Below are 26,363 nucleotides of genomic sequence, written 5' to 3'. Positions count from 1 at the left end.
CTTAACAACGAGACCGATTGGAAATGCTGTCATTGAGATATAAATTGCTGTAGGTCGGAAGCATCAATTGTGTACCGCCTGTAAAGCTCCTCATCAATGGCAAAATGTATACGGCTGGTGTTTAATTTTTTTTGCCAAAGACAGGCTCAAAATTGCCGTCAGCTGATAGGCCATTTCACCCACAGCAATGTTTAAAAAAAAATTGCCATGGGAGACAATTTATTAATTTCAAGCCCTGCAATTTGCTGTATACGTGTGTGTGTGTGTGTATATATATATATATATATAGTGGTAGTGTTCATCCAAACAAACTTATTTTTAAAAATATATAAAATGTCCCTATATATTTCAGATTCAACTGAATGGTAAGTGTTGTGATTTTTGTGTTCTGGTTTTTGTGTTTCATCAGTGTGAGATGAAAACAGTCCGTGTAGATCGGGTTATACTTAGGACATGATGATCAAAAAATGATATCTAATTATACATGATTAAAAGCATGGTTAGCAATTGATGCCATGATCAACTAGATATCGAGGGTCAGTGGTTTGTAAGCAAAAAATTGTTCATTAATATTGTATGTTCAGGGGTGGGAATTCTCCTTGGATCAGCTGTTTTCCTCTCATGGAACATTGCGTTTCCTCACATTTTAATCGTCCGTAATTTCCTCCAGAATTTCCGGGACCCCTCTAGATTTCCTCTTTTTTTACAGTTCACCAATTCCCACCCCTTATATTACTACAATCTATGACAACTGAGAAATTATGAGGTCAGGTCATAGGGCTTAATGTGCACATTCAGTCAGCTGTTGTAGCGCACGCCTGTCATGGGCGCAGGTGTCAACTTACTCCTGCTCCTTCATCCAGGACAGGAAAGGGTTGGGACTGCCCGCACTTGGCAAGTGCAAGAGAGTACTAGCAACTCGACCAGGGTTGGGACTGCCCGCACTTGGCAAGTGCAAGAGAGTACTAGCAACTCGACCAGGGTTGGGACTGCCCGCACTTGGCAAGTGCAAGAGAGTACTAGCAACTCGACCAGGGTTGGGACTGCCCGCACTTGGCAAGTGCAAGAGAGTACTAGCAACTCGACCAGGGTTGGGACTGCCCGCACTTGGCAAGTGCAAGAGAGTACTAGCAACTCGACCAGGGTTGTTAGTGGCAGGGATGTGAGAGCTACACGGAAATGCGCTTTTCCATTTCGTCAAAAAACCCAACAACATGATGTTCAATATTGTTGACCACACAAGGTTCATTTGCATGTTTTCACAGTTTCAAGTTTATGATGTGTGCCTTATATTATAAGTTATAGCCAGTTTAGATGTGTTAGCATTGAATGCAATTTTTGGCAGTTCCAGGGGTTGGACACAACAATTTTCCTTCAGGGGCCCTTGAACAGCCCCTGGACCCTGGCCACAGTAAGCTTTTTTGTTCCAGCCCCTCTCACATCCCTGTTGCGGGCAGAGGAATTATGACTATTATTTCCCCTGTTATCGATGACCTCTGGAGGCAATAAAATAAATTAACCAGTTCTCATCCATGGTCACCATTTTGAAGAATTTCAACCCAACAGATAAAACATGTAAACTTGAAATGAGCCTCGTTATTAATCAGTACCTTTTCTAATTATATTGTAATTATTCCATGAACTCCGAGATTCATCTCAAATGTGACCCAATTGCCGAGACAATGGGGGACAATCAAGAATCAAAGCCGGTCTTTTCCACCTTGTTGGCGGCCACATGCGTTTTGTAAGCAGGCATCCCTTAATCTCATGTTAGCCATTTTTGAAGCAGTGTATATTTAATCCATAAATAAACACTTGTCAGATTTTTTTCTTTATGAATTGTTGACGACAGTAACAAACAAAAGCCGTTACCCGCTAGTGTTATTTTTAGCGGGACCTTTTGATCACGTGATTTTTCCTCTGTAGCTCACACTGTGAGGCACTGGGGTGACCAATTATGGTGATTACTGTTTTAATCGTTAAATGCCGACAAAAGGTAAGTTGTAGGAGATTTTCTTAGCAAGTTGGATTAATCATGCTTTGGCTATAAATACTGACAAGAGTATATTTTTTTCACAATGTCAACATGGCAAATAAACGGAAACAAAATGATTTATCTTTGGCTCATAAATACGACGCGGTGCAATTGCTAATTAAAAAAACTCCACAGGCAGAGATTGCAAAGAAACTTGGATGTTCACAACCACAAGTTTCATGAATATCCAGCATGCATGACGAGATATGTGCCCAGTATCTCGCCAACGCTAACCCAGAATGAAAAAGACAGAACGGGAAAAGCAGTCAATGTGGAGAAGGCCTTATCAGAATGGTTTTCCGTCACCAGACAAAAAGACATTCCAATATCGGGCCCAATATTATGGTAGCTGCAAAAGCAAACAATCTGGCAGAGAAGATGAATATAGACGATTTTAATCCAACAAGTGGATGACTCTCCCGGTGGAAAGAAAGAAATACAATTGTCTACAAGAAACTTCACGGCGAGAAAAAGGATGCGGATGTCGCAGCTGCTGACAACTGGTCGAAGACAGTCCTTCCTGAAATTCTGCAGAAGTACAAGGTGGAGGATATCTACAACGCTGACAAGATGGGACTCTATTACAGAGCACTACCTGATGGAATGCTGGAAGCCAAGAAAGACCAGGTTAGTGGTAGCAAAAAGGCGATGGATAGAGTAACTGTTCTTGTAGCATGCAACATGACAGACGGACAAATGAAAACTTCTTGTCATCGGTAAAAGTAAAGATCCCAGGTGTTTCCGAGGTAAAAAGGGCCTTCCAGTGACATATAGAAACAGCAAAAATGTAAGGATGATGGGTAAAATTGAAATTGCAAGGAAGAAAAGTGGTCTTGTTAGTGGATAACTGCACTGCGCATCTTCCAACTGATAAGTTAGAAAACATGAACATGATGTTTCTGCCTCCAAAAACGACGTCACTCATTCAACCTTGCAACCAGGGAATTATCCGGAATTTGAAGGGTCATTATCGATCTCAAGTGGTGAATAAAATAATTGAAGACATCGATGGAACAGCAGACATTACAGCAAACGAGCTTGCAAAGAAACTCAACTTGTTGGACGCTATCTATATGTTAACAAAAGCTTGGAGAAATGTGAAACTGAGCACAGTGGTGGTAAACTGTTTTAAGAAAGGTGGGTTTTCCATTGATGACAAGAGTAGAAACTGAAGAAAAAGAAGCGGAACCATTACCACCAACTGGCATGACAAACGACGAGTTGAACATCTTTGTCAACCATGACGGATTTGACTGTATATTGTAGTCTAATAATGTAAAAATATTTTATTTATCAAAAACTTTGCAATACGACTATAAACTTATGATAGTCTTTTCAATGCACAACAGCATAACTGGTGCATCATATTTTAAAGTTTTGAATAGCTGGAAGAATAGTGACGTAATAATTATTCAGTGAATGTTTGTTTTTCTGTTGTTTTTCTGTTGTTTTTTGTTGTTGTTTTTTTATGGGTTTTTTGTTGTTTCTGTTTGTTTTTTGTTGTTTGTTTGGGGGTTTTGTGAGGGTTTTCTTTGTTGTTGTTTCTGTGTGTGTTGGAGGGGATATGTAAATGCAATTGTTGGTAGCAGAATATAATGAAAACATAATTATATTTCCTTTCTTTATAGAACCAGTATTGGTTTCTTGTTGCTTGTCATTACAGATCGTACAAAAGAATCGCTTCAAGAGATTTATTTAATGACAAACATGTGAGTTTGTTTATTTCACAACAAGTAACAGATTTTAAAGACATCTCAGAGCATTGTATGCACTTCACCACTGACAGGGGCGGAATGCAGCCCAGTGGTACAGCGCTCGCTCGATGCGCGGTCAGTGTGGGATCGATCCCTGTCAGTGCACCATGACGGGTATATCAAAGGCTGTGGTATGAGCTACCCTGTCTGTGGGATGGTGCATATAAAAGATCCCTTGCTGCTTATCGAAAAGAGTAGCCCACGAAGTGGCAACAGCGGGTTTCCTCTCTCAATATCTGTATGGTCCTTAACCATATGTCTAATGCCATATAACTGTAAATAAAATGTGTTGAGTGCGTCGTTAAATAAAACATTTCCTTCCTTTCCTTCCTTCACCACTGACATGTTCCTCAGTCTTCCAAGGCCTTTCACCCTCCTCCCTTCAATATACATCAGTGTTTTATAGTTTTGGGTAGCCTAGCACACACATCCTTTAAATGTACATCTGTGTTTGCAAGTTTTTCACAGCCTAGGTCAGTTGTTGGTGGTATTTGAGGGGTGGATGCAGGATGCATCTTGGTGGTAGAGTGCTTAGGAAGGAAGGAAATGTTTTATTTAATGACACACTCAACACTTTGTATTTATGGTTATATGGTTGAGGACCACATATATATTGAGAAAGGGAACCCGCTGTCGTTACTTCATGGGCTACTCTTTTCGATTAGCAGCAAGGGATCTGTTATATGCACCATCCCACAGACAGGATAGTACATACCACAGCCTTTGTTACACCAGTTTTGGAGCACTGGTTGGAATGAGAAATAGCCCAATGGGCCCACCGACGGCAATCAATCCTAGATAGATCGTGCATCAGGCGAGCGCTGTACCACTGAGCTACGTCTCGCCCCGTAGAGTGTTTAGATGCAATGAGTTATATATAGGATCAGAAACTCTGTTGACACCGACAGTCTCTTGTTGCATCTCAACTAAAAAAGAAAGAAAGAAATGTTTTATTTAACGACGCACTCAACACATTTTATTTACGGTTATATGGCGTCAGACATATGGTTAAGGACCACACAGATATTGAGAGGGGAAACCCGCTGTCGCCACTACATGGGCTACTCTTTCCGATTAGCAGCAAGGGATCTTTTATTTGCGCTTCCCACAGGCAGGATAGCACAAACCATGGCCTTTGTTGAACCAGTTATGGATCACTGGTCGGTGCAAGTCGTTTACACCTACCCATAGAGCCTTGCAGAGCACTCACTCAGGGTTTGGAGTTGGTATCTGGATTAAAAATCCCATGCCTCGACTGGGATCCGAACCCAGTATCTACCAGCCTGTTGACCGATGGCCTAACCACGATGCCACCGAGGCCGGTTCACACCACTATAGAGCACATTGGCTATTGGATGTCAAACAAATTCTAACATAGTCTTAGAGAGGACATCCACTACATTTTTCCATTAGAAGCAAGAGATCTTTTATATGCACCATCCCACAGACAGGATATCACATACCACAGCCTTTGATATACCAGTCGTGGTGCACTGGTTGGGATGGGAAAAACATAATCAGAGAATGGGTCCCCTGAGGAAATTCGGTATTACGATAAAAACAGTTCAGTTGAGCACTCTACTGACTGAGCTAGATTCTGCCCCGTCTGTGAAAATGCATATAAAACATTCACTGTTGGTGTTCAGAGGGAGTAGTGTTTGAAACAGCAGGTTTCTTCTCTGTGTGAACTTCAGTATTGAAATATCCATATGCTAGTCACCAAATAGCTAATTTAAATTGTGGTCATGTGTTGATTGATTGAAACATATGTTATTGCATGTATATAGTACGGTCTTCGCCACTAGCAAAAATCAAGGCGAGCTGAAGATGATTGTTCTAGGCGAGCAATCACATGATGTGTCAAATAAAATGCATTAAATATTTTAGTGAGAGGCGATCAGTTTGCCACTCTCCTATAACCTTCCAGGCGAGTGTGGAGGAGAGCGGGAGTGATCACTCGCCTTTCCTGGCGAAGACTGTAGTACATGTATAGATACTGAAGGATTGAGTACAAATTATCCAACTTACAAGGCCCTTGCCTGAACAGTATTAGTGTCTTTTTACTTTCAAATACAGTGAAACGTCTCAAAACCGGACTCTCTGTACACCGGAACTCCCTCAAAACCGAAAGTTTTTTCGCAGGGCCCCTTTTTAAATATCTGTACAGAAGAGAACCTCTCTAAACCGGATACCTCTTAAAACTGGAATTTTTACTTGGTTCCGCGGGTGTTCGGTTTTGAGGAGTTTCACTGTATAATCAATTTTATTTTCTCATTATATCTTGCTGAACCATATTTCAAAGTAACTGTATGTTACAGATACCGACTAGCTGTACGTAGTTAGAAATATTTTGAGGTGTCATCATTGAAACATTGTGTTTTCTTTGATTGTTATCAGTATGCTTGTTTCAGTGTCGTCACTCAGTTGCTGACTGATATCCGAGACCATGTCTGCTGTCTGTACAAGTTGTCCGAGTGTGTTTCCATGCTGGACATGCTCCTGTCCTTCGCACATGCCTGTACACTCTCCTCTTATGGTAAGTACAAACACAGTGTGCAGACCAGCAATCAAGTCAGCTAGGCACCACAGTAATCAAGTCAGCTAGGCACCACGGTGTGCAGACCTGTAATCAAGTCAGTTAGGCACCACGGTGTGCAGACCTGTAATCAAGTCAGCTAGGCACCACGGTGTGCAGACCTGTAATCAAGTCAGCTAGGCACCACGGTGTGCAGACCTGTAATCAAGTCAGCTAGGCACCACGGTGTGCAGACCTGTAATCAAGTCAGCTAGGCACCACGGTGTGCAGACCTGTAATCAAGTCAGCTAGGCACCAGTGTGCAGACCTGTAATCAAGTCAGCTAGGCACCACGGTGTGCAGACCTGTAATCAAGTAAGCTAGGCACCACGGTGTGCAGACCTGTAATCAAGTCAGCTAGGCACCACGGCGTGCAGACCTGTAATCAAGTCAGCTAGGCACCACAGCGTGCAGACTGATATATTTATTTTGTACAAAGCCAAATCAAGTGTGAAGCCAAAACAAGTGTGAAAAGTGACTGTCATCGACCGTAGTAGCCTGTGTATAAATTAATAGTCCCCATGAAAAATTGTTAGTACTTCCATTATTAGATGGAACCATATGACTGATAGGGAACATTTGTGGCCAATCCTCCTGGGGAAGAACAAAACAGAACAAAAACCCAATTAATTATTATCCAATTGGAACATATTTAACTGGCCTAGAGGACTAGTGTCATGTAAATTGTATTATCCCTTGCAATTTTTACTCAATTGAGGCAAGGGGGCAAAATGTCATTTTCGAGCCCTGTTTCTGTTTTATTTTGTATTTTTGTAGTAAGACCAGAATTCACCGATACCTTAGCAATCAAACAAGGCCGACATCCAATTCTGGAGAAAATTGGTGTTGATGTGCCAGTTCCAAACAACACTGTAAGTTAAAGAAGTTTCTTATTCTCTGTATATGTATATCAGGACAGTACATACCCATGACCTTTATATAATATTCATAGTAGCTGCTTAGGGTAGAGAAAGGCTCATCACACCTCACACTCTACCACTGAGCTGTATTCTGACCCCACTTTAAGGGAAACTAACTGGGTTATTATCCTCTATATATCGGCAGTGATCTACAACATTCACACCTATTTTGAACCTATGGATAGCAAATGATAACGTATTATTATAAGGAGCAGGATACATGAAGCTTAAAGTGACATACCCTAGTTTTTAAACACTAAGGCATATGTTTTACTATTAGAGCCGTTTTTGATAACTGAAATCATACTTTACTTAGATTTTATTGTTTAGATATCCATTTCCATACATTCGAAGTGTTTTTGATCATCATGGTGTTTTTAATGCATTTTGTACCACAAAATGCATTTCTCATATTTTTAAAAATGCACGTGCATCTGAGAGGTAACAGTTATGAAGTCGAGATTTAGTCTATTTTTAGAGGGTATTTCACCATTTTAAAATCACAGACTCTTGTTTCACTCAATGGTAACTTTATCCAAATGTGTTACAGGTTTGTAGATTACCGTAACTAAACTTAGTGTTAATTTTCATGGGCTGAAACTAGGGTCTGTCCCTTTAATAGCAGAGCATTCATCTAAGGTGCGATGCTTCCCTGCATTGATTGCCTACAGTGGGTTGATGCTTTGTTTCTATTCATTGCAGTCACCCATAACTGGTATATCAAAAGCTGTGGTATGTACTGTACTGCTGATGGGAAGTGCATATAAAAGATCCCTTACTGCTTTTTCAGGCACCCCTCCAACCCATCCGACCCCTTTCCTGTCCTGGATGGAGGCCAAGTCCGGCACCTGTGCCCAGGACAGGCATGCACTACAACAGCTTGTTCTGAATGTGCACGTTAAACACTCTGACTTGATCTGACCTGACCTGACCCGACCTGACCTTTTTCAGTAGGAGAACTCAATGGTTTTCTCTTTCTTGAGACCCAGGTGTCAATAGAACCATGTGTTAGACACGAAATAGCTTTTGTTTAAAATGTGCTGAGTATAGTTCATAATCAAATGTTCTGACTTGACCTGACCTGACCTGACCTGACCTTTTTCAGTTGGACAACTCTATGGTTTTCTCTTTCTTGAGACCCAGGTGTCAAAAGAACCATGTGTTAGACACGAAATAGCTTTAAAGTTTAAAATGTGCTGAGTATACATATAGTTCATAATCAAATGTTCTTTTCCTTTGTTTATTACTACATATATAGTGCTAGTCAAAATATTTCATTGTCACTTTCAGTACGCCTCAGAAGACAGTAACTTTGTCATAATTACTGGACCTAATATGGCAAGTATTGATTATTATTTTACTCTATTCTTTAAAGGGACATTCCTGACTGCTGCAATTTTTAAGATGTTATCAACTAACAGAGACTTTAACGACTGTAATTACATATCAAATATATTTTTCTGCATAAAATATTAGTGGCTGTATATTAAACGTATTTCTGATCGTTCTAATATTTGTACTCGGTTAAATTTCATTTTAGTTCCTAAAATAAAAATTTTCGTACACACAAAATTATTTGAAAACAAAATCCAGTTCAGACTTCTTACAAATATTAAGACGACCAGAAACACATTAAATATATAGACACTGATATTCTAAACAAGAAAATATGTTTACTATGTAAGTTTAATCGTAGAAATATTTTATTAGTCAGAAACATCTTACATTAATGCAGCAAACTCAGGAATGTCCCTTTAATTTGCTGTTGTGACATGGCATAAATTCGTAAAAGAATTTGGTTAATTAATGTATGATTATTCCAGTGCTTTAAGAGATATTCTTCATAGAATAAGAATCTACTAATATATTAATATATATTGGATTAGACTTTGCAGCACTAGAATTAATTGCTTTATTAAGCCCTGGTCACACTGTCAAGGATCATCTGGCTGGATCCACGACGGATGAAAACCTCATGGATGACACTGAATAGTGGTCTATCTGCTGTCCCCTACTATGGTTTTTCGATGGATAAACCAATGATTTTTGAGGATAGGGGTTAGTTGACAATGGGGGGAAGGGCACTACGGGTTACTATGGATTGCTAAGGATCGGTACAGTTTGGTACGGACCACAACAGATTGTCACGAATGATGCCGAATCGTATCCATGGCTAACCTGGCGTCCTGATCCTTGACAGTGTGACTGGGGCTTTAAAGCTACATGTACGTTCTCAGCCTAGTCTTATATGCTTGTATTCTAATGTAAAGCAGAAACACAGCTACACTTTTAATGAACTCACAGTCTTGCTGGTCATCATCATGTGTATTATAACATCATTTTCCTATGTACAACTCAAACACAGCAACACTTTTAATGAACTCACAGTCTTGCTGGTCATCATACACACAATGTATGTGTATCATAACATCCTTTTCCTATGTACAACTCAAACACAGCTACACTTTTAATGAACTCACAGTCTTGCTGGTCATCATATGTGTATTATAACATCATTTTCCTATGTACAACTCAAACACAGCTACACTTTTAATGAACTCACAGTCTTGCTGGTCATCATCATGTGTATTATAACATCATCATTTTCCTATGTACAACTCAAACACAGCAACATTTTAATGAACTCACAGTCTTGCTGGTCATGAACTCACAGTCTTGCTGGTCATCATACACACAATGTATGTGTATCATAACATCCTTTTCCTATGTACAACTCAAACACAGCTACACTTTTAATGAACTCACAGTCTTGCTGGTCATCATATGTGTATTATAACATCATTTTCCTATGTACAACTCAAACACAGCTACACTTTTAATGAACTCACAGTCTTGCTGGTCATCATCATGTGTATTATAACATCATTTTCCTATGTACAACTCAAACACAGCAACACTTTTAATGAACTCACAGTCTTGCTGGTCATCATACACACAATGTATGTGTATCATAACATCCTTTTCCTATGTACAACTCAAACACAGCTACACTTTTAATGAACTCACAGTCTTGCTGGTCATCATATGTGTATTATAACATCATTTTCCTATGTACAACTCAAACACAGCTACACTTTTAATGAACTCACAGTCTTGCTGGTCATCATATGTGTATTATAACATCATTTTCCTATGTACAACTCAAACACAGCTACATTTTTAATGAACTCACAGTCTTGCTGGTCATCATATGTGTATTATAACATCATTTTCCTATGTAAAACTCAAACACAGCTACACTTTTAATGAACTCACAGTCTTGCTGGTCATCATATGTGTATTATAACATCATTTTCCTATGTACAAGTCAAACACAGCTACAGGTTTTAATAAACTCAAAAGCTCATCATAGTACCTTTAGTGGCTAATATAAAACACCAATGTAACTACAGGGTTTTGTTTTTTTCATAACTAAGTATTAATAAACCGAAAATTTAATCTTCACATCCTATAACATTATTTACTGAGACAACACAAACACAGCTACTGAAACATTTTAAATATACTTGTGCATTTATACTATTGGTGGTTTTCCTCAACTGCTTGATGAATTTACCATATGCTGGTAATATTTTGTCCAATATATAGCTATGAGTGACACATATTAACAATGCAAACACCGACCAGTGTTATTAAAAAACAAAACATAATAATAAAAATTCCAGCTTCACATACCTTAACCTTTAGACTACTGGATTAATTTTTGACAAAAAACGCGTTGAGTGGGTACAAGTTTATAAATTTTACTTGCATATATTCACTGAAATAATTTATAAATACATAAAATAAAGTCTTTTCGGTCAGTGTCATGTGCAAAACGGCTGGAAATATGAATTGGGGAATGCACTGTATACAGTGTACAAGATGTCAACTGGTGTGACGTCGTGCGACATATCTCACCTGCAGTAGTCAGAAGGTTAAAGGGGGGACTGTACATGTAGGTTTTATCTGTGTCCATTTGTCTGTGCTACATATAGGTTTTTTTAATGTTTTTTTTATCCGATACCTCAAGTTATTGAGGTGATATTTTGTGTATAACATTATTATGTACTGTTACAAACCAAGTTTGACTTTCATGACAATTTACTCATTTATGACAGTGTTATGGTCCTTGAACTTAGGAGATATGAAAATGTTTTCCAAACTTCTTTTTTGCAATGCCTCAAGATATTGAAATGAAATTTTATGGTTAACTTTATCATGTTTTGTTATAACTCAAGTTTGAATTTACCCATTTTCACAGAGTTATTGCTCTTGAACTTAAATTTAGGAGGTATGAAAATTTGTTTTCCAGACTTCTTAATTTCAATGCCTGAAGATACTGAGATAGAATTTTGTATATAGCTTTATCATGTATTGTTACAGATGAAGTTTAACTTTCATTGCGACTTAGCCATTTTTCACCGAGTTTTGGCCCTTGAAGTTAGGAAATATGAAAATTTGTTGGGCCCATGCGGCAGGGGACATGTATTGCTTAGCAGTACTCTTAGAATGCTTGTTCAGTTTATTTAGGAGATAACCATATGGAGTTTTTAGATTTGCGGGTGTTATTGTTTATTTGATCACGCAAATGTCAAAAATGAAACATTTGCGGGCATCAAATAGACAATAACACCCACAAATCTAAAAACTCAATATGGTTATGTCCTTTGTAAACTGAATCGTTTTTCTATGGAACTACATTGTAAGTATATATTTGGTATTTCTTGAAAAAAATACCTGTCTACAATCTAACTGTAGACCCTTGAATTGTCAACTTTGCCTGTTCCAATTGCTAATGACGTCACTTTTTAAAGGGACATTCCCAAGTTTGCTGCATTTTTTAAGATGTTATCGACTAACAGAGACTTTTTAACGATTGTAATTACCTATCAAATATATTTTTCTGCATAAAATATTAGTGGCTGTATATTAAACGTGTTTCTGATCGTTCTAATATATGTACTAGGTTAAATTTTATTTTATTTCCTAAAAACTATTTTTTCGTACGTATGAAATTATTTGAAGACAAAATTCAGTTTGGGCTTCCTACAAATATTATGATGACCAGAAACACATTGAATATACGGACACTGATATTCTAAAAAAGAAAATATATTTAATATGTAAGTTTAATCGTAGAAATATTTTATTAGTCGGAAACATCTTACAATGCAGCAAACTCGGGAATGTCCCTTTAATGACGTCATTAGCTTTCCGGGTGTTATTTTCATTTGATCTCGGAAGAATTATGCAATTAACCAATCACAATACAGAACACACTCGCCAACAGTTTACAATTTAGGCTAGACATTTAATTGCTCTTGCTTTGTTTCAGAGTGGCAAGTCGACGTATCTTCGTCAGGTGGCCCTGCTACAGATCATGGCTCAGCTCGGCTCGTTTGTCCCCGCAGAATACGCATCTTTTCGAATAGCTGACCAGATCTTCTCGCGCATCGGCAGTGATGATGACATGGAGACCAACTCATCAACGTTCATGCTGGAGGTAACACAAGCAAAACTGCATTAACCACCATCAATGTGCATTTTTACCTACTATACAGCTCATTTGTTCTTTCAACTGCAGAAACATTATTGGTATTTGGTCAAATGGTATCCAAAATGGAGTGTTTCTGCTAGAAAGAAATTTTTGGGTATGTGGCTGTGGAATTGAATGCAACCATAGTTAATAAAGGGTATGGGGGGGGGGGGGGGGGGTGCCTCCCACCAGAAAGAAAATATGTTAAAGTTTAGGGTTAGGGTGAAGAAAATCATAGAGTAATGATAAAGAGTAATTAATTTTATCAAAAGATTAACTTTAAAAAAAAATCTGCTAAATATTTTGGGTATGGCACCATACCCGTTTTACCCTCTGGCAGAAACCTTGCTCAATATATTTATCAATATAATGTTTATGTTTGTTGGTATTTTACACTTTTTTTATTTCCATAACGGGGCATGCAGCAATAACAATCAGCTGATTATTCATTCATTCATTCATTCATTCTTTCATTGCAACTTATTTCCATGCTTATATCCAATTAAGGTTCAAGCACACTGTCCTGGTCACACACCTCACCTATCTGGGCTGTCTGTCAGAGGGTTAGGTATTAGCTGTTAGTTGTTAGTGAGAGAGAATTAAGAGGGTGTATATAGTGGTCTTGCACCTACCCACTGAATTGTTAAAACTCACCCAGGGTGGGAGCGGGTACCAGGCTGTGAACCCAGTATCTACCAGCCTTGTGTCCAATGGCTTAACCACGACACCACCAAAGCCAGTATCAGCTTATTAGATAATGACCTCACATTCATACTGACAGCTAGTTAATGTTGGGACTCAGTGGAAGTAAGAGGATTCATGTGCTATAGATTAAAAATTTAACTTTTTATTTGGCAGGCATGTTGTTGGTTTTGTAATTATGTTTTATTCTGTATAGATTTTGATTACAGGAATCTGAGAATTAAAAGTTTGCATAATGATCGTTAGCACAATTTTCAGACGCCTGGATTAGCTATGTATTTAAAACTTTTTATTACCCACTGGTTCCAAACTTAGGATATTCCCTTTACAGGGTTTCTGCCAGAGGGTAAAACGTGTATGGCGCCATACCAATTTTTTTTTGAAGATTTTAATTTTTTTAAGTTAACCTGTTGACAGCATTAAATAGTCTTATCATTAATGTATGATTTTCTAAACCCTAACCCTAAACTTGACTCATTTTCTTTCTGGGGGAGGCCCTCCCCAAATCCCATTGACTGTGGTTACATTAAGTTCCATAGCGCCATACCCAAAAATTTCTTTCTGGCAGAACCACTGCTTTAACATTTTAACATACACTCTCTTCGATAGACCCGATCTACAGCAGCCAGTTTACTAATATATAATTCTTCAATTTTAGATGAAGGAAATAAACTACATTGTGCAGAACGTGACTCCGACTTCTGTGATCATCATTGATGAGCTCGGTCGAGGTAAATTTTAAACACAAGCCTTTGGATGTACATGTAGCTCTGTGATAGAGTACCCAAGTAATGACATGGGATGTAGCTCTGTGATAGAGTATCCAAATAATGACATGGAATGCAGCTCTGTGATAGAGTACTGAAATAATGACATGGAATGTAGCTCTGTGATAGAGAACCCAAGTAATGACGTGGGGTGTAGCTCTGTGATAGAGTACTGAAATAATGACATGGGGTGTAGCTCTGTGATAGAGTACTGAAATAATGACATGGGATGTAGCTCTGTGATAGAGCACTTCACTAAAGACATGGGGTGTAGCTCTGTGATAGAGTACCCTACTAATGACATGGGATGTAGCTCTGTGATAGAGTACCCAAGTAATGACATGGGATGTAGCTCTGTGATAGAGTACCCAACTAAAGACATGGGATGTAGCTCTGTGATAGGGCACTTGACTAAAGACATGGGATGTAGCTCTGTGATAGAGTACCCAACTAATGACATGGGATGTAGCTCTGTGATAGAGAACCCAACTAAAGACATGGGATGTAGCTCTGTGATAGAGTACCCAACTAAAGACATGGGATGTAGCTCTGTGATAGAATACCCAACTAAAGACATGGGATGTAGCTCTGTGATAGAGTACCCAACTAAAGACATGGGATGTAGCTCTGTGATAGAGTACCCAACTAAAGACATGGGATGTAGCTCTGTGATAGAGTACCCAACTAATGACATGGGATGTAGCTCTGTGATAGAGTACCCAACTAATGACATGGGATGTAGCTCTGTGATAGAGTACCCAACTAAAGACATGGGATGTAGCTCTGTGATAGGGCAGCTGGTATGACTGTGTTTCCCAACCATCCATGGGTTCAAATGTCATTGTTGATCGCGAGTTGTCGATCATTCAAGAACCATAACTCTGGATGAACTCTGTCTAAACCGGTCCTCTATGTAAACCAGACTATTTCGACGGAACGAAGTGAGTCTGGTTTAGACAGTCCACTGTATATATATATATATATATATATATATATATATATATATATATATAGCAATAGTTTAAAATGAATAGACATTCTTTTCCTTTCTTGTTTTTTAGGTACAAGTGCAGAAGAAGGTGTTGGTATTTGTTATGCTGTTTGCGAACACTTACTCAAAACAAAGGTAACGTTTAGCTTCTTTTGCAACTTTTTGGGTTTTATAAAATATTTTAATTGTTTGTTTTTCAAATTTAATCAATTGATGTGTAACAAGCAGTAACAGATTGTATAGAATTATTAGTCTGTTACTCATCAATAAATTCACAAGCAATGAAAAGCAATTGTTAATAAATGTATTATAAACTACACAACTTATATAGTCTGATTCATGTGTATAAATCAGTTTTATTTTGGCCTTGACATCATTTTACATCGCTCCAGCCAGTGCACTACGACTGGTACATCAAAGGCTGTGGTATGTGCTATCATGTCTATGGGATGGTGCATATAAAAGATCCCTTGCTGCTAATTGAAAAGAGTAGCCCATGAAGTGGCGACAGCGGGTTTCCTCCCTCAATATCTGTGTGGTCCTTAACCATATGTCCATATAACCATAAATAAAGTGTGTTGAGTACGTCATTAAATAAACCATTTCCTTCCTTCCTTCATTTTACATAATCCAATTTTTCATAATCACTTTGTTTTCCACATATTATCAAAGGACTCGCCCTCATTGCACTCATGTTTTTCTTGTTCCAACCAGTGCCCCATGACTGGGACATCAAAGACCATGGTATGTACTGTCTTGCCTGTGAGAAAGTGCATCTACAAGATCCCATGCTGCTTTATCAGTAAAAAAAACACTACATTGCAGCAGTGGGTTTCCTCTAAGTTTTTTCTCGACCAAATGTCATTATGATAATAAAGATAATATGTTAAGTACCAAATAGCTGTAGTTGAAAATGTCCTCCGGTGTCTTCACACTGACTCACACCACCATAGGACAGGGGGCGGGACGTAGCCCAGTGGTACAGCATTCACTTGATGCGCAGTCGGTCTAGGATCGATCCCTGTCGGTGGACCCATTGGGTTATTTCTCGTTCCAGCCAATGCTCCACAACTGGGGTAACAAAGGCCGTGGTATGTACTATCCTGTCTGTGGGATGGCACATATAAAAGATCCCTATGTGGTCCTTAACCATATGTCTGATGCCATATAACCATAAATAAAATGTGTTGAGTGCGTCGTTAAATAAAACATTCCTTTCCCTTCCATCGGACAGTCTCAAACCCATGAAGTATATTAGTGATTAATTACTCTAAAAAGGCGCTGGTACATACTGACATAATGTTTGCTCTATATTACAGGCATACACCTTTTTTGTAACACATTTTATGGAACTGACAAACTTGGACAATTTGTATCCTAATGTAGAAAAGTAAGTGTTTTACTTGTCCAAGCACTTCTATTCAATAGAAAAGCTGATTTGAACTCATATGATAATAACATTTACCTTTTTGAAAAAGTCACTGGTAGTACGTAACACATTTCATCTTGACCATGCCATTCATAAGAATAAATGGCATATTAAATTCACTTCAATTCAACTTTTTATCAACTTTTTGTTTATTATGAAATAATTTTCAGTCCACACAAAAGCTTAATTTATGCTTTTCCGCAGCAATTTGGCATTTTTAATTTCTGTAATATTCCTATAGCTGTAAATACATGTAGCAAGAATTCAAATAGATTTTCACTACTCCAGTCTACAAGCATGCATCTAGCATTGTCTGCACTTCATGTTATGGTAACCATCTATTAGAAAATATAATTTCAATGCATAGATAATGATGTATTATTTATTAATGTCCAATTCTAAATTAAATAGTCACTTAAGATGGCACATTGTAACAAAATCTTTGAAAAAAACAAAACAATCATAGATTAATTAAGTAGTGAGAATTGAAATAGATTTTAGTATGAGTTTATGGAGAATGAGCCTCCCTGACAAATAATTGATGTCATTTGATCGGGAAATAAAATTGATGTGACAATAACCATTAAAAGCTACATGTTACGTATAAAACATGACCATTATTCCCGTAGTTGTACACATGCTATAAGTTTGCACTAGGATGTTATTACATTGTATATGGCAAAGCAAGCATGTAGCTAATTTATGCATTATAATTATTAATCTTTCTTCTAATAGTTTCAAGTTCTGTTCACATTGTAGCTACTTCCTGGAGGTGCAGAGATCGTTTAGTGTGGAAGGAAACTGTGAGAAGATACATTACACTCATGTCCTGTCCAAAGGCAAAACCAAAGAGAAACATTACGGCAAGTACATGCATGCACACATTCTGGCTGATGGCAGAGAATATAGCTAGTATACATACACATTCTGTCCGAGGGCAGGCAATACAGCTAGTATACATACACATTCTGTCCGAGGGCAGGCAATACAGCTAGTATACATACACATTCTGTCCGAGGGCAGGCAATACAGCTAGTATACATACACATTCTGTCCGAGGGCAGGCAATACAGCTAGTATACATACACATTCTGTCCGAGGGCAGGCAATACAGCAAGTATACATACACATTCTGTCCGAGGGCAGGCAATACAGCTAGTATACATACACATTCTGTCCGAGGGCAGGCAATACAGCTAGTATACATACACATTCTGTCCGAGGGCAGGCAATACAGCTAGTATACATACACATTCTGTCCAAGGGCAGGCGATACAGCTAGTATACATACACATTCTGTCCGAGTGCAGGCGATACAGCTAGTATACATACACATTCTGTCCGAGGGCAGGCAATACAGCTAGTATACATACACATTCTGGCCTAGGGCAGGCAATACAGCTAGTATACATACACATTCTGGCCTAGGGCAGGCAATACAGCTAGTATACATACACATTCTGGCCGAGGGCAGACAATACAGCTAGTATACATACACATTCTGTCCGAGGGCAGACAATACAGCAAGTATACATACACATTGTCTGAGGGCAGGCAATACAGCAAGTATACATACACATTCTGTCCGAGGGCAGACAATACAGCTAGTATACATACACATTCTGTCCGAGGGCAGAAAATACAGCAAGTATACATACACATTCTGTCTGAGGGCAGGCAATACAGCTAGTATACATACACATTGTCCGAGGGCAGACAATACAGCAAGTATACATACACATTCTGGCTGAGGGCAGGCAATACAGCTAGTATACATACACATTCTGTCCGAGGGCAGGCAATACAGCTAGTATACATACACATTCTGGCTGAGGGCAGACAATACAGCTAGTATACATACACATTCTGTCCGAGGGCAGACAATACAGCTAGTATACATACACATTCTGGCTGAGGGCAGGCAATACAGCTAGTATACATACACATTCTGTCCGAGGGCAGACAATACAGCAAGTATACATACACATTCTGTCCGAGGGCAGGCAATACAGCTAGTATACATACACATTGTCTGAGGGCAGGCAATACAGCAAGTATACATACACATTCTGTCCGAGGGCAGGCAATACAGCTAGTACACATACACATTCTGTCCGAGGGCAGACAATACAGCAAGTATACATACACATTCTGTCTGAGGGCAGGCAATACAGCTAGTATACATACACATTGTCCGAGGGCAGACAATACAGCAAGTATACATACACATTCTGTCTGAGGGCAGGCAATACAGCTAGTATACATACACATTGTCTGAGGGCAGGCAATACAGCAAGTATACATACACATTCTGTCTGAGGGCAGACAATACAGCAAGTATACATACACATTCTCTCCCGAGGACAGACAATACAGCTAGTATACATACACATTCTGTCCGAGGGCAGACAATACAGCAAGTATACATACACATTCTGTCCGAGGACATACAATACAGCTAGTATACATACACATTCTGACCTCTTACTTTGGCATTTCCCCTCCGTTTCCACCTTATGGTCCAAACATTCAACAGCTGAATGGCTACAAAATCTTCCGATGTACACCTTCCTAGTTCTGCTCACGACACTTTCTATTTGCTGTCTGCTTTAACAGGGCTCCAACTGGCTGAGGTGTCTACCATTCCACATTCAGTGATTGCAGATGCAAAGAATATTTCTGTCAAGTTGGAGGAACAAAAGAAGGTAAGCCGACTTCAGATTTTTTATTATTATTATTTTTAAAATAACCATTTAATTTTCACCTTTGCGATCAATAGTAATAATTTTACCAATTTAATTTGCTTTGCATTTTATCCGATTGCATTTTCTTTGAATTTAATAGGCTATAATCATACTTTTACTGATTTTACATTCTTGCTGTTTGATCATTATATAATTTATTCTTAAGAGAAATATGACAACCGACCCCGAGAATCAGCGACAAAGGTCTGTGTTTAAACTGGGAATAGCACTAGTCCAGGTAGCGAAAAACTCTCGCCTCGACCATGACAGCTTAAAAAGTTACCTACAAAACCTAAAGACCCAGTATCTCAAGGAATTTGGTAATATTTAGGGATAACATGTTGTTACACTATGTTCATCTTTAAAACAGCACTCTTGAAATTATGTGATATTCTTTTCATCACTGTAAAAGTTATTGAAACAATGTGATAACATTTGTTATACACTGTTCATCTTATTGAAACAGCTGTTGAAACAGTGTGATAACCATTTGTTATATTCCATGTTCATCTTATTAAAACAGCTGTTGAAACAGTGTGATAACAAGTTGTTATATACCATGTTCATCTTATTAAAACAGCTGTTGAAACAGTGTGATAACCATTTGTTAGATACCATGTTCATCTTATTAAAAGTTGTTGAAACAAAGTGATAACCATTTCTTATACACAACTGGCATAGGAAGTGGGGCATGGGGGGCATGTGCCTTCCCACTTGTTAGCAGCAGCGATGGTCTTTATATATTTATAAATGTATTTATATACATGTATATATGTGTGTGTTGGTGTATATATTTATAAATGTATTTATATATGTGTGTGTTGGTGTGCCTCCCCACTTTTGGCACCTTTCTATACGCCCATGTATTTCTTATTAAAACAGCTATTGAAACAATGTGATAACAATTTGTTATACACTAAAACAGCTGCTAAAACAATGTGATAACAATTTTGTAATTATACACTGTTCATCTTATTAAAACAGCTGTTGAAACAATGTGATAACCATTTCTTATACATCATGTTCATCTCCTTAAAACAGATGTCTTAATATAATATGATTAACATTTTGTATAGTTCTTATAGCAAAATGACCGGCGTCGGTGGCGTCGTGGCAGGCCATCGGTCTACAGGCTGGTAGGTACTGGGTTCGGATCCCAGTCGAGGCATGGGATTTTTAATCCAGATACCGACTCCAAACCCTGAGTGAGTGCTCCGCAAGGCTCAATGGGTAGGTGTAAACCACTTGCACTGACCAGTGATCCATAACTGGTTCAACAAAGGCCATGGTTTGTGCTATCCTGCCTGTGGGAAGCGCAAATAAAAGATCCCTTGCTGCCTGTCGTAAAAAAGAGTAGCCTATGTGGCGACAGCGAGTTTCCTCTAAAAACAGTGTCAGAATGACCATATGTTTGATGTCCAATAGCCGATGATAAGATTAAAAATCAATGTGCTCTAGTGGCGTCGTTAAATAAAACAAACTTTACTTTACTTTACTTATAGCAAAATGAGCCATCGATTTGTGAGTGGGCCAAATGGGCTATTTCATGTTCCAGTCAGTGCTCTGCAGCTGCTCTAACAAAGGCTGTGGTATGTACTATACTGTCTAAAGAATGGTGCCTATAAAAGATTCCTTGCTGCTAATTGAAAAAAAAAAGAAGCCCATGGCAGAAGTGGGTTTCCTCTCATTATCTGTATGGTCCTTAAACATGTCCTAAGCCATACACATGTATAACTGTAAATAAAAATGTGTTAAATGCATTATTAATAACATTCTTTCTTTCCTTTTTTTATCAAAAGGATCTGCTAGTCAGAAACTTTTGATAGTCTCTTTAAGTGGTTTGATTTTGCATTTGAATAAGCGGGGCTAATCTCACACCAGAGTACAGGATTCAGAATCCAAATGCACAACTATTTGTGAATTGTGTGACATATTGGAAGGTCTGCCCACCCCACCACCCACCACCCCCAATATATTTATCTCAAGTTATGTAATAAATACAGTCAAACCTCGTCATACCACCCTCCAGTATACTGCCCTTCCCACTTATCGCCTAAAAATGTTTGAGCACAGATAAATTTACCTCATTTTATCACCTACAGCTACAGCTATAGACAATGTAGTACATACTGTGGCCTTTGGTGTTCCAGTCATGGGGAATTGGCTGTGAAGTGGAAAGACATAGATTCTCATAGACAATGTAGTACATACTGTGGCCTTTGGTGTTCCAGTCGTGGGGAATTGGCTGTGAAGTGGAAAAACATAGATTCTCATAAACAATATAGTACATACTGTGTATAATGGTCTTTGGTGTTCCAGTCATGGGGAATTGGCTGTGAAGTGGAAAGACATAGATTTGTCTAGTTTCTCATAGACAATATAATACATACTATGTATAATGGTCTTTAGTGTTCCAGTCATGGGGAATTGGTTGTGAAGTGGAAAGACATAGATTCTCATAGACAATATAGTACATACTATGTATAATGGTCTGTAGTGTTCCAGTCATAGAGAATTGGTTGTGGTCTGTAGTGTTCCAGTCATAGAGAACTGGTTGTGAAGTGGAAAGACAAAGATTCTCATAGACAATATAGCACATACTTTGTATAATGGTCTTCGGTGTTCCAGTCATGGGGAATTGGCTGTGAAGTGGAAAGACATAGATTTGTCTAGTTTCTCATAGACAATATAATACATACTATGTATAATGGTCTTTAGTGTTCCAGTCATGGGGAATTGGTTGTGAAGTGGAAAGACATAGATTCTCAGACAGTATAGTACATACTGTGGCCTTCGGTGTTCCAGTCATGGGGAATTGGCTGTGAAGTGGGAAGATAGATTCTCATAGACAATATAGTACATATGTACTATGTATAATGGTCTTTAGTGTTCCAGTCGTGGGGAATTGGCTGTGAAGTGGGGGAAAATCCATTACGGGTAATTGATCCTGTAACCCACTGCACTTGAGGTGAGTGTTCTGCCACTGAGCTACATTCCACGTCGCCAGCAGACTGAAGCCTGCCTATCATGTTTTACTCTATGAAATTACAACATAACTTGACAAAAACATGAGTGAAAACAACATCAGTGTTAAAACAATTATTATTCAATTTTTATTTTATTTTTGGTGGGGGGGTGTGTACATTTTAATATCTGAATATATAAATAAAACCTCATCAAAAATATGCATTGATAATAAATTGCTCTAACAATAAAGATATAATAACTATATATATATTTTTTAATATAATAGTGTTATTTTTCTACACTACATATACATGTACACTGCACTCTGTATAAATGGTTGGATACAAAACAATATAATACATGTAGTTTTTTTTTTTGATTGCATCTAATAAAAATGGTATTTGTTTGCATCTGAAAAAATGCAAAATAAACATGAACATAGAAAGTCTTAGTGCATATACGGTATTTTGGTTACACCACTGTTCGCAAAAGGGATCGGGTGCAAATGAAATTTAGTGACTGTTCGCTTGACATAGATATTTGATGTTCATGAACATATCAAGGGGAGTCTGCATGTGCATGACATAAGATATCGGTATTTTGGTTACACCACTGTTCGCTTGACATAAGATATCTGTATTTTGTAATGAACCAACACAACATGAAATTGTTTAACTAAGACATGGGTTACACCACTGTTCGCTTGACATAAGATATCTGTATTTTGTAATGAACCAACACAACATGAAATTGTTTAACTAAGACATGGGTTACACCACTGTTCGCTTGACATAAGATATCTGTATTTTGTAATGAACCAACACAACATGAACTTGTTTCACTAAAAGACATGGGTTCTGAGGTCTGCCTATTGTCAAAACCAGAATAGATTATTATTACCTGCCTGGTAAAGATCTATAAATTACTTTAATTTAACGGACTGGTTGTGAGTGGAATAACTGACAAAAGCAAATAAACTGGTGGCTTTATAGTCATGTGGGTGGTGGCAGTGGTTGTGTGTGTGGGTGTTGTTGTGTTGGGTTTTTTTTTTTTTGGGGAGGGGGGGGGTAATATCACATAAAGAGATACAAATTAGTTTAATTTGAAGCCCTTTGATTTTGAATGGAGTAACTGTTAAATAGTTCAATTCAAAAACAAGTATTTATTGAAATAATTGTTAATTCTTAACAATATTGTTGGGAATGAAATAACTCAATAGCATAATAAACTGATTTTGATTTTTATGTTACTGTACATAGGAAAATAATTCATAATGAATTGGGACAGCTTTGTTTGTATGTTTGTTAGTTGGTGGTAAATTACTCTACCTCTTTATGCACATCACCACAGAAATGGCCAGATGTGGAGCTAACATTTTAATTCTATAGTAGAGCAGTGCGTACAACAATTCGTGAACTGTCCGTTTCACTTGTTCAGAATGCATTTCTTTTGTTATTTCTTGTTCATTAAATTATTACTTTCTATTGACATAACAACAGATGCACACCATGCGTCTTGGCGTTTATTTTGGTTTTGTCTTTTTGGTTTTTTTTATTCTTGATGATGTTACTGATTAATGTGTAATTATTGCTCCAATCTGTCACATTTTTGGCATTAATATCTTGTTCCCCTGCAATTAATTTTATGATTTACAGTATATAAAGATTGTGAAAAACACAATAAGGCACAGACCCTAGTTTCAAACCGTAAAATGGACACTAAGTTACCTGTACCTGTAACACATTTGGATAAAGTTATACAACAAAATGAAACAAGAGTCTGTGATGTTGAAATGGTGAAATAGCCTTAAAAATAGACCAGAGCTCATCTCCATAACCATTACTTCTCGGAAGCATGAGTGTAATTTTTGAGAATATGAAAAATGCATTTTGCGATGGATAATCTAAATAATAAAATATAAGTAAGGTATGATTTTGGTTATCAGAAATGGCTCCAATAGTGAAAAATATGCCTTCATTTTTTAAAGAAAACAGTGTTTATAAAGAAATCTAAAATTAGTTTAATGTGAAACAGTTCTACATTGTATAGTTGCAAAAATTGCTCAGAAACATCAGATCACCAATTCTTGTTAATATTTAATATTCAAAATATCTGGGAAAATGTATCTAATATTTTTTCACAATTATTTACAGCTGAATCCTACTATATGTACATGCATATCAAGATGGAACTTTACATTACAGCAATTGGTTAACAAATGCACGATCTTTCATTTCCATCCTATAACATTGCTTACTAAGTTATGCAAAACATAAACAGCTACAATTTAATAAACTTGTCTGTTTTCGCTGTGATGCAATATACAATATGCTATATCACTATTCTGAATACTGCATATGGTACCAGATTGAATCGGTAGCAGGCGGGAGGGGTGGTGGTGGTGCTATGGAATTTTGAATGGAACTGTTAATGCCAAAGGGAAAAGGTGCGCATTTTTGTTAAGGAAATTTGGCGCAATTTTGAACGGTCGGCCGAAAGGTAAATTGCGAGCTGGAATAGGTTTTAATTCGAGAGTAGCTCGTTAGTGGGTCGAGAGTAGCTCGCTAATTATAGACCTTCGTGATGCTGGGTGTCTCCCTAGGTTGTCCGTAGGGACCTTATAAGGACCTGACCTCTTCTGGTCGTGGCATGACAACCCAGGGGAGACTCGTGCAATTGTGTAGGCACTGGAAGGCAAGGCGTTTTGTTCCGGGGTGGTAGACGTGCTGATGTTGGCATGGTCCTCCGCTTCCTCCTTAGTGACACTAAGTACAGTTTCCCAGCAGCAAGTATTTGGGGATTGGGTGGGGGAGGCTGATATTCTTTTGTTCGGCCTCCCCCGGGTGCATTGCAATTGTGTACTCGGAACCGGTATTCTTTTGTCCGGTTCCTTATTAGAGCACGTGCTGGGCCATTAAATGGGGGGCGGATGCATTGTTATCATTAGTCAATGCATCCTGTGTACTGTTGCGGTGAGCGTGTAGTCTATATGTAGTCCTAGTTTGGTGTTAACGTTGTACTTAATGTCTTACGTCCCTACTCTAATGATTCCAACGGTCTTCACGACCACCCCTCCCCCTCCGTCCTTGTGTAGCATTTAACACAATGGCGGGGGGGGGGGGGGGAATTAGACTAATCTAGGTATCTAATTTAAAGGGCGAGCCCTTATAGTGTATGTATTGGTTAAAAAGCCTATTGCTTGCATAGTTAATTTATTATCAATGAACACGCAGGGGAGCAACGAGTATCTGTCAAGTACACAGTGTCACAGATCGCTATTAATAATCCTACCCATTCACACATTTATACGACATCCCAGTTTAGTTGAATTACCCCCATCCCATAGCTATTGCTTTATGGAAATGACTAATTGATGAAGTAAATATATTAGTAATCATTACTAATGTAAAATACTTAAACTTGATTTCTTATTGGTTGGTTATCTTACTTGATTTGTCTTCTGTTCTTTGGAGTTCTGTTGTTCCTCTGGGCTCTGGGTGGGTGACTTACCGTGGTCTGCTGTTTGTTCATTAATAGTAAGTGCATAGTGCGAGTACATAAATTGTGCGATATATACATGTGCTTTTTCCTGGATCAAGGTTGACTGGTTTGGATAAATGGCGTGCTGTAAAAGAAAAAGTGATAGTTAGAGTTCCTATCCTGATTGACTTATTTGGTTATTCAATGTTATTATTAGGATATTCGCTACCGACCCACCTTTGGCCACCTGCATTAGAGTGCATCGGGTCCGAGTTCAATATTGGTTGCAGCTTTTATGTAGGGGCTTACAAGTGGGTGGTTTTGAGTAGTTCCTGTAATAATTTATTAGCACTATAAGGTTTTGTTTTTGTTTTTACCTGTTCACCTTTGGCCCCTAGGTTGGAAAGCATCGAGTAGAGTTCGAATTGGTAGCAGTTCCTTCTTAGGGGCGTACTAGTGA

General features: G+C 38.2%; 1 protein-coding gene across 3 annotated transcripts in view; it reads left to right on the top strand.

Moving 5' to 3' along the window:
- LOC121387729 (mutS protein homolog 4-like) overlaps positions 1-21,112 on the top strand; it is a 53,792-nt gene extending 32,680 nt beyond the window's left edge. Inside the window, exons 15-27 of one of the 3 annotated variants that reach the window (XM_041518925.1) lie at positions 353-365; positions 3,699-3,744; positions 6,201-6,325; positions 7,142-7,236; positions 8,575-8,622; positions 12,623-12,790; positions 14,184-14,256; positions 15,354-15,418; positions 16,603-16,673; positions 17,472-17,575; positions 19,329-19,417; positions 19,623-19,776; positions 20,959-21,102. In XM_041518925.1, the coding sequence (XP_041374859.1) occupies positions 353-365; positions 3,699-3,744; positions 6,201-6,325; positions 7,142-7,236; positions 8,575-8,622; positions 12,623-12,790; positions 14,184-14,256; positions 15,354-15,418; positions 16,603-16,673; positions 17,472-17,575; positions 19,329-19,417; positions 19,623-19,776; positions 20,959-20,966 (1,059 nt within the window). In that variant the 3' untranslated portion in view covers positions 20,967-21,102. Of the gene's footprint in view, positions 1-352; positions 366-3,698; positions 3,745-6,200; positions 6,326-7,141; positions 7,237-8,574; positions 8,623-12,622; positions 12,791-14,183; positions 14,257-15,353; positions 15,419-16,602; positions 16,674-17,471; positions 17,576-19,328; positions 19,418-19,622; positions 20,005-20,958 lie in introns of those variants that run through there. The other 2 variants (XM_041518926.1, XM_041518924.1) reach the window with 2 other exon arrangements.
- The last annotated feature ends 5,251 nt before the right edge of the window (positions 21,113-26,363 follow it).

The sequence above is a fragment of the Gigantopelta aegis genome, chromosome 13 (assembly GCF_016097555.1).
Source record: "Gigantopelta aegis isolate Gae_Host chromosome 13, Gae_host_genome, whole genome shotgun sequence".
Lineage (NCBI taxonomy): Eukaryota > Metazoa > Mollusca > Gastropoda > Neomphalida > Peltospiridae > Gigantopelta > Gigantopelta aegis.
Note: the sequence above shows the minus strand (reverse complement) of the source record. Positions and strands in the feature narration are given on the sequence as shown.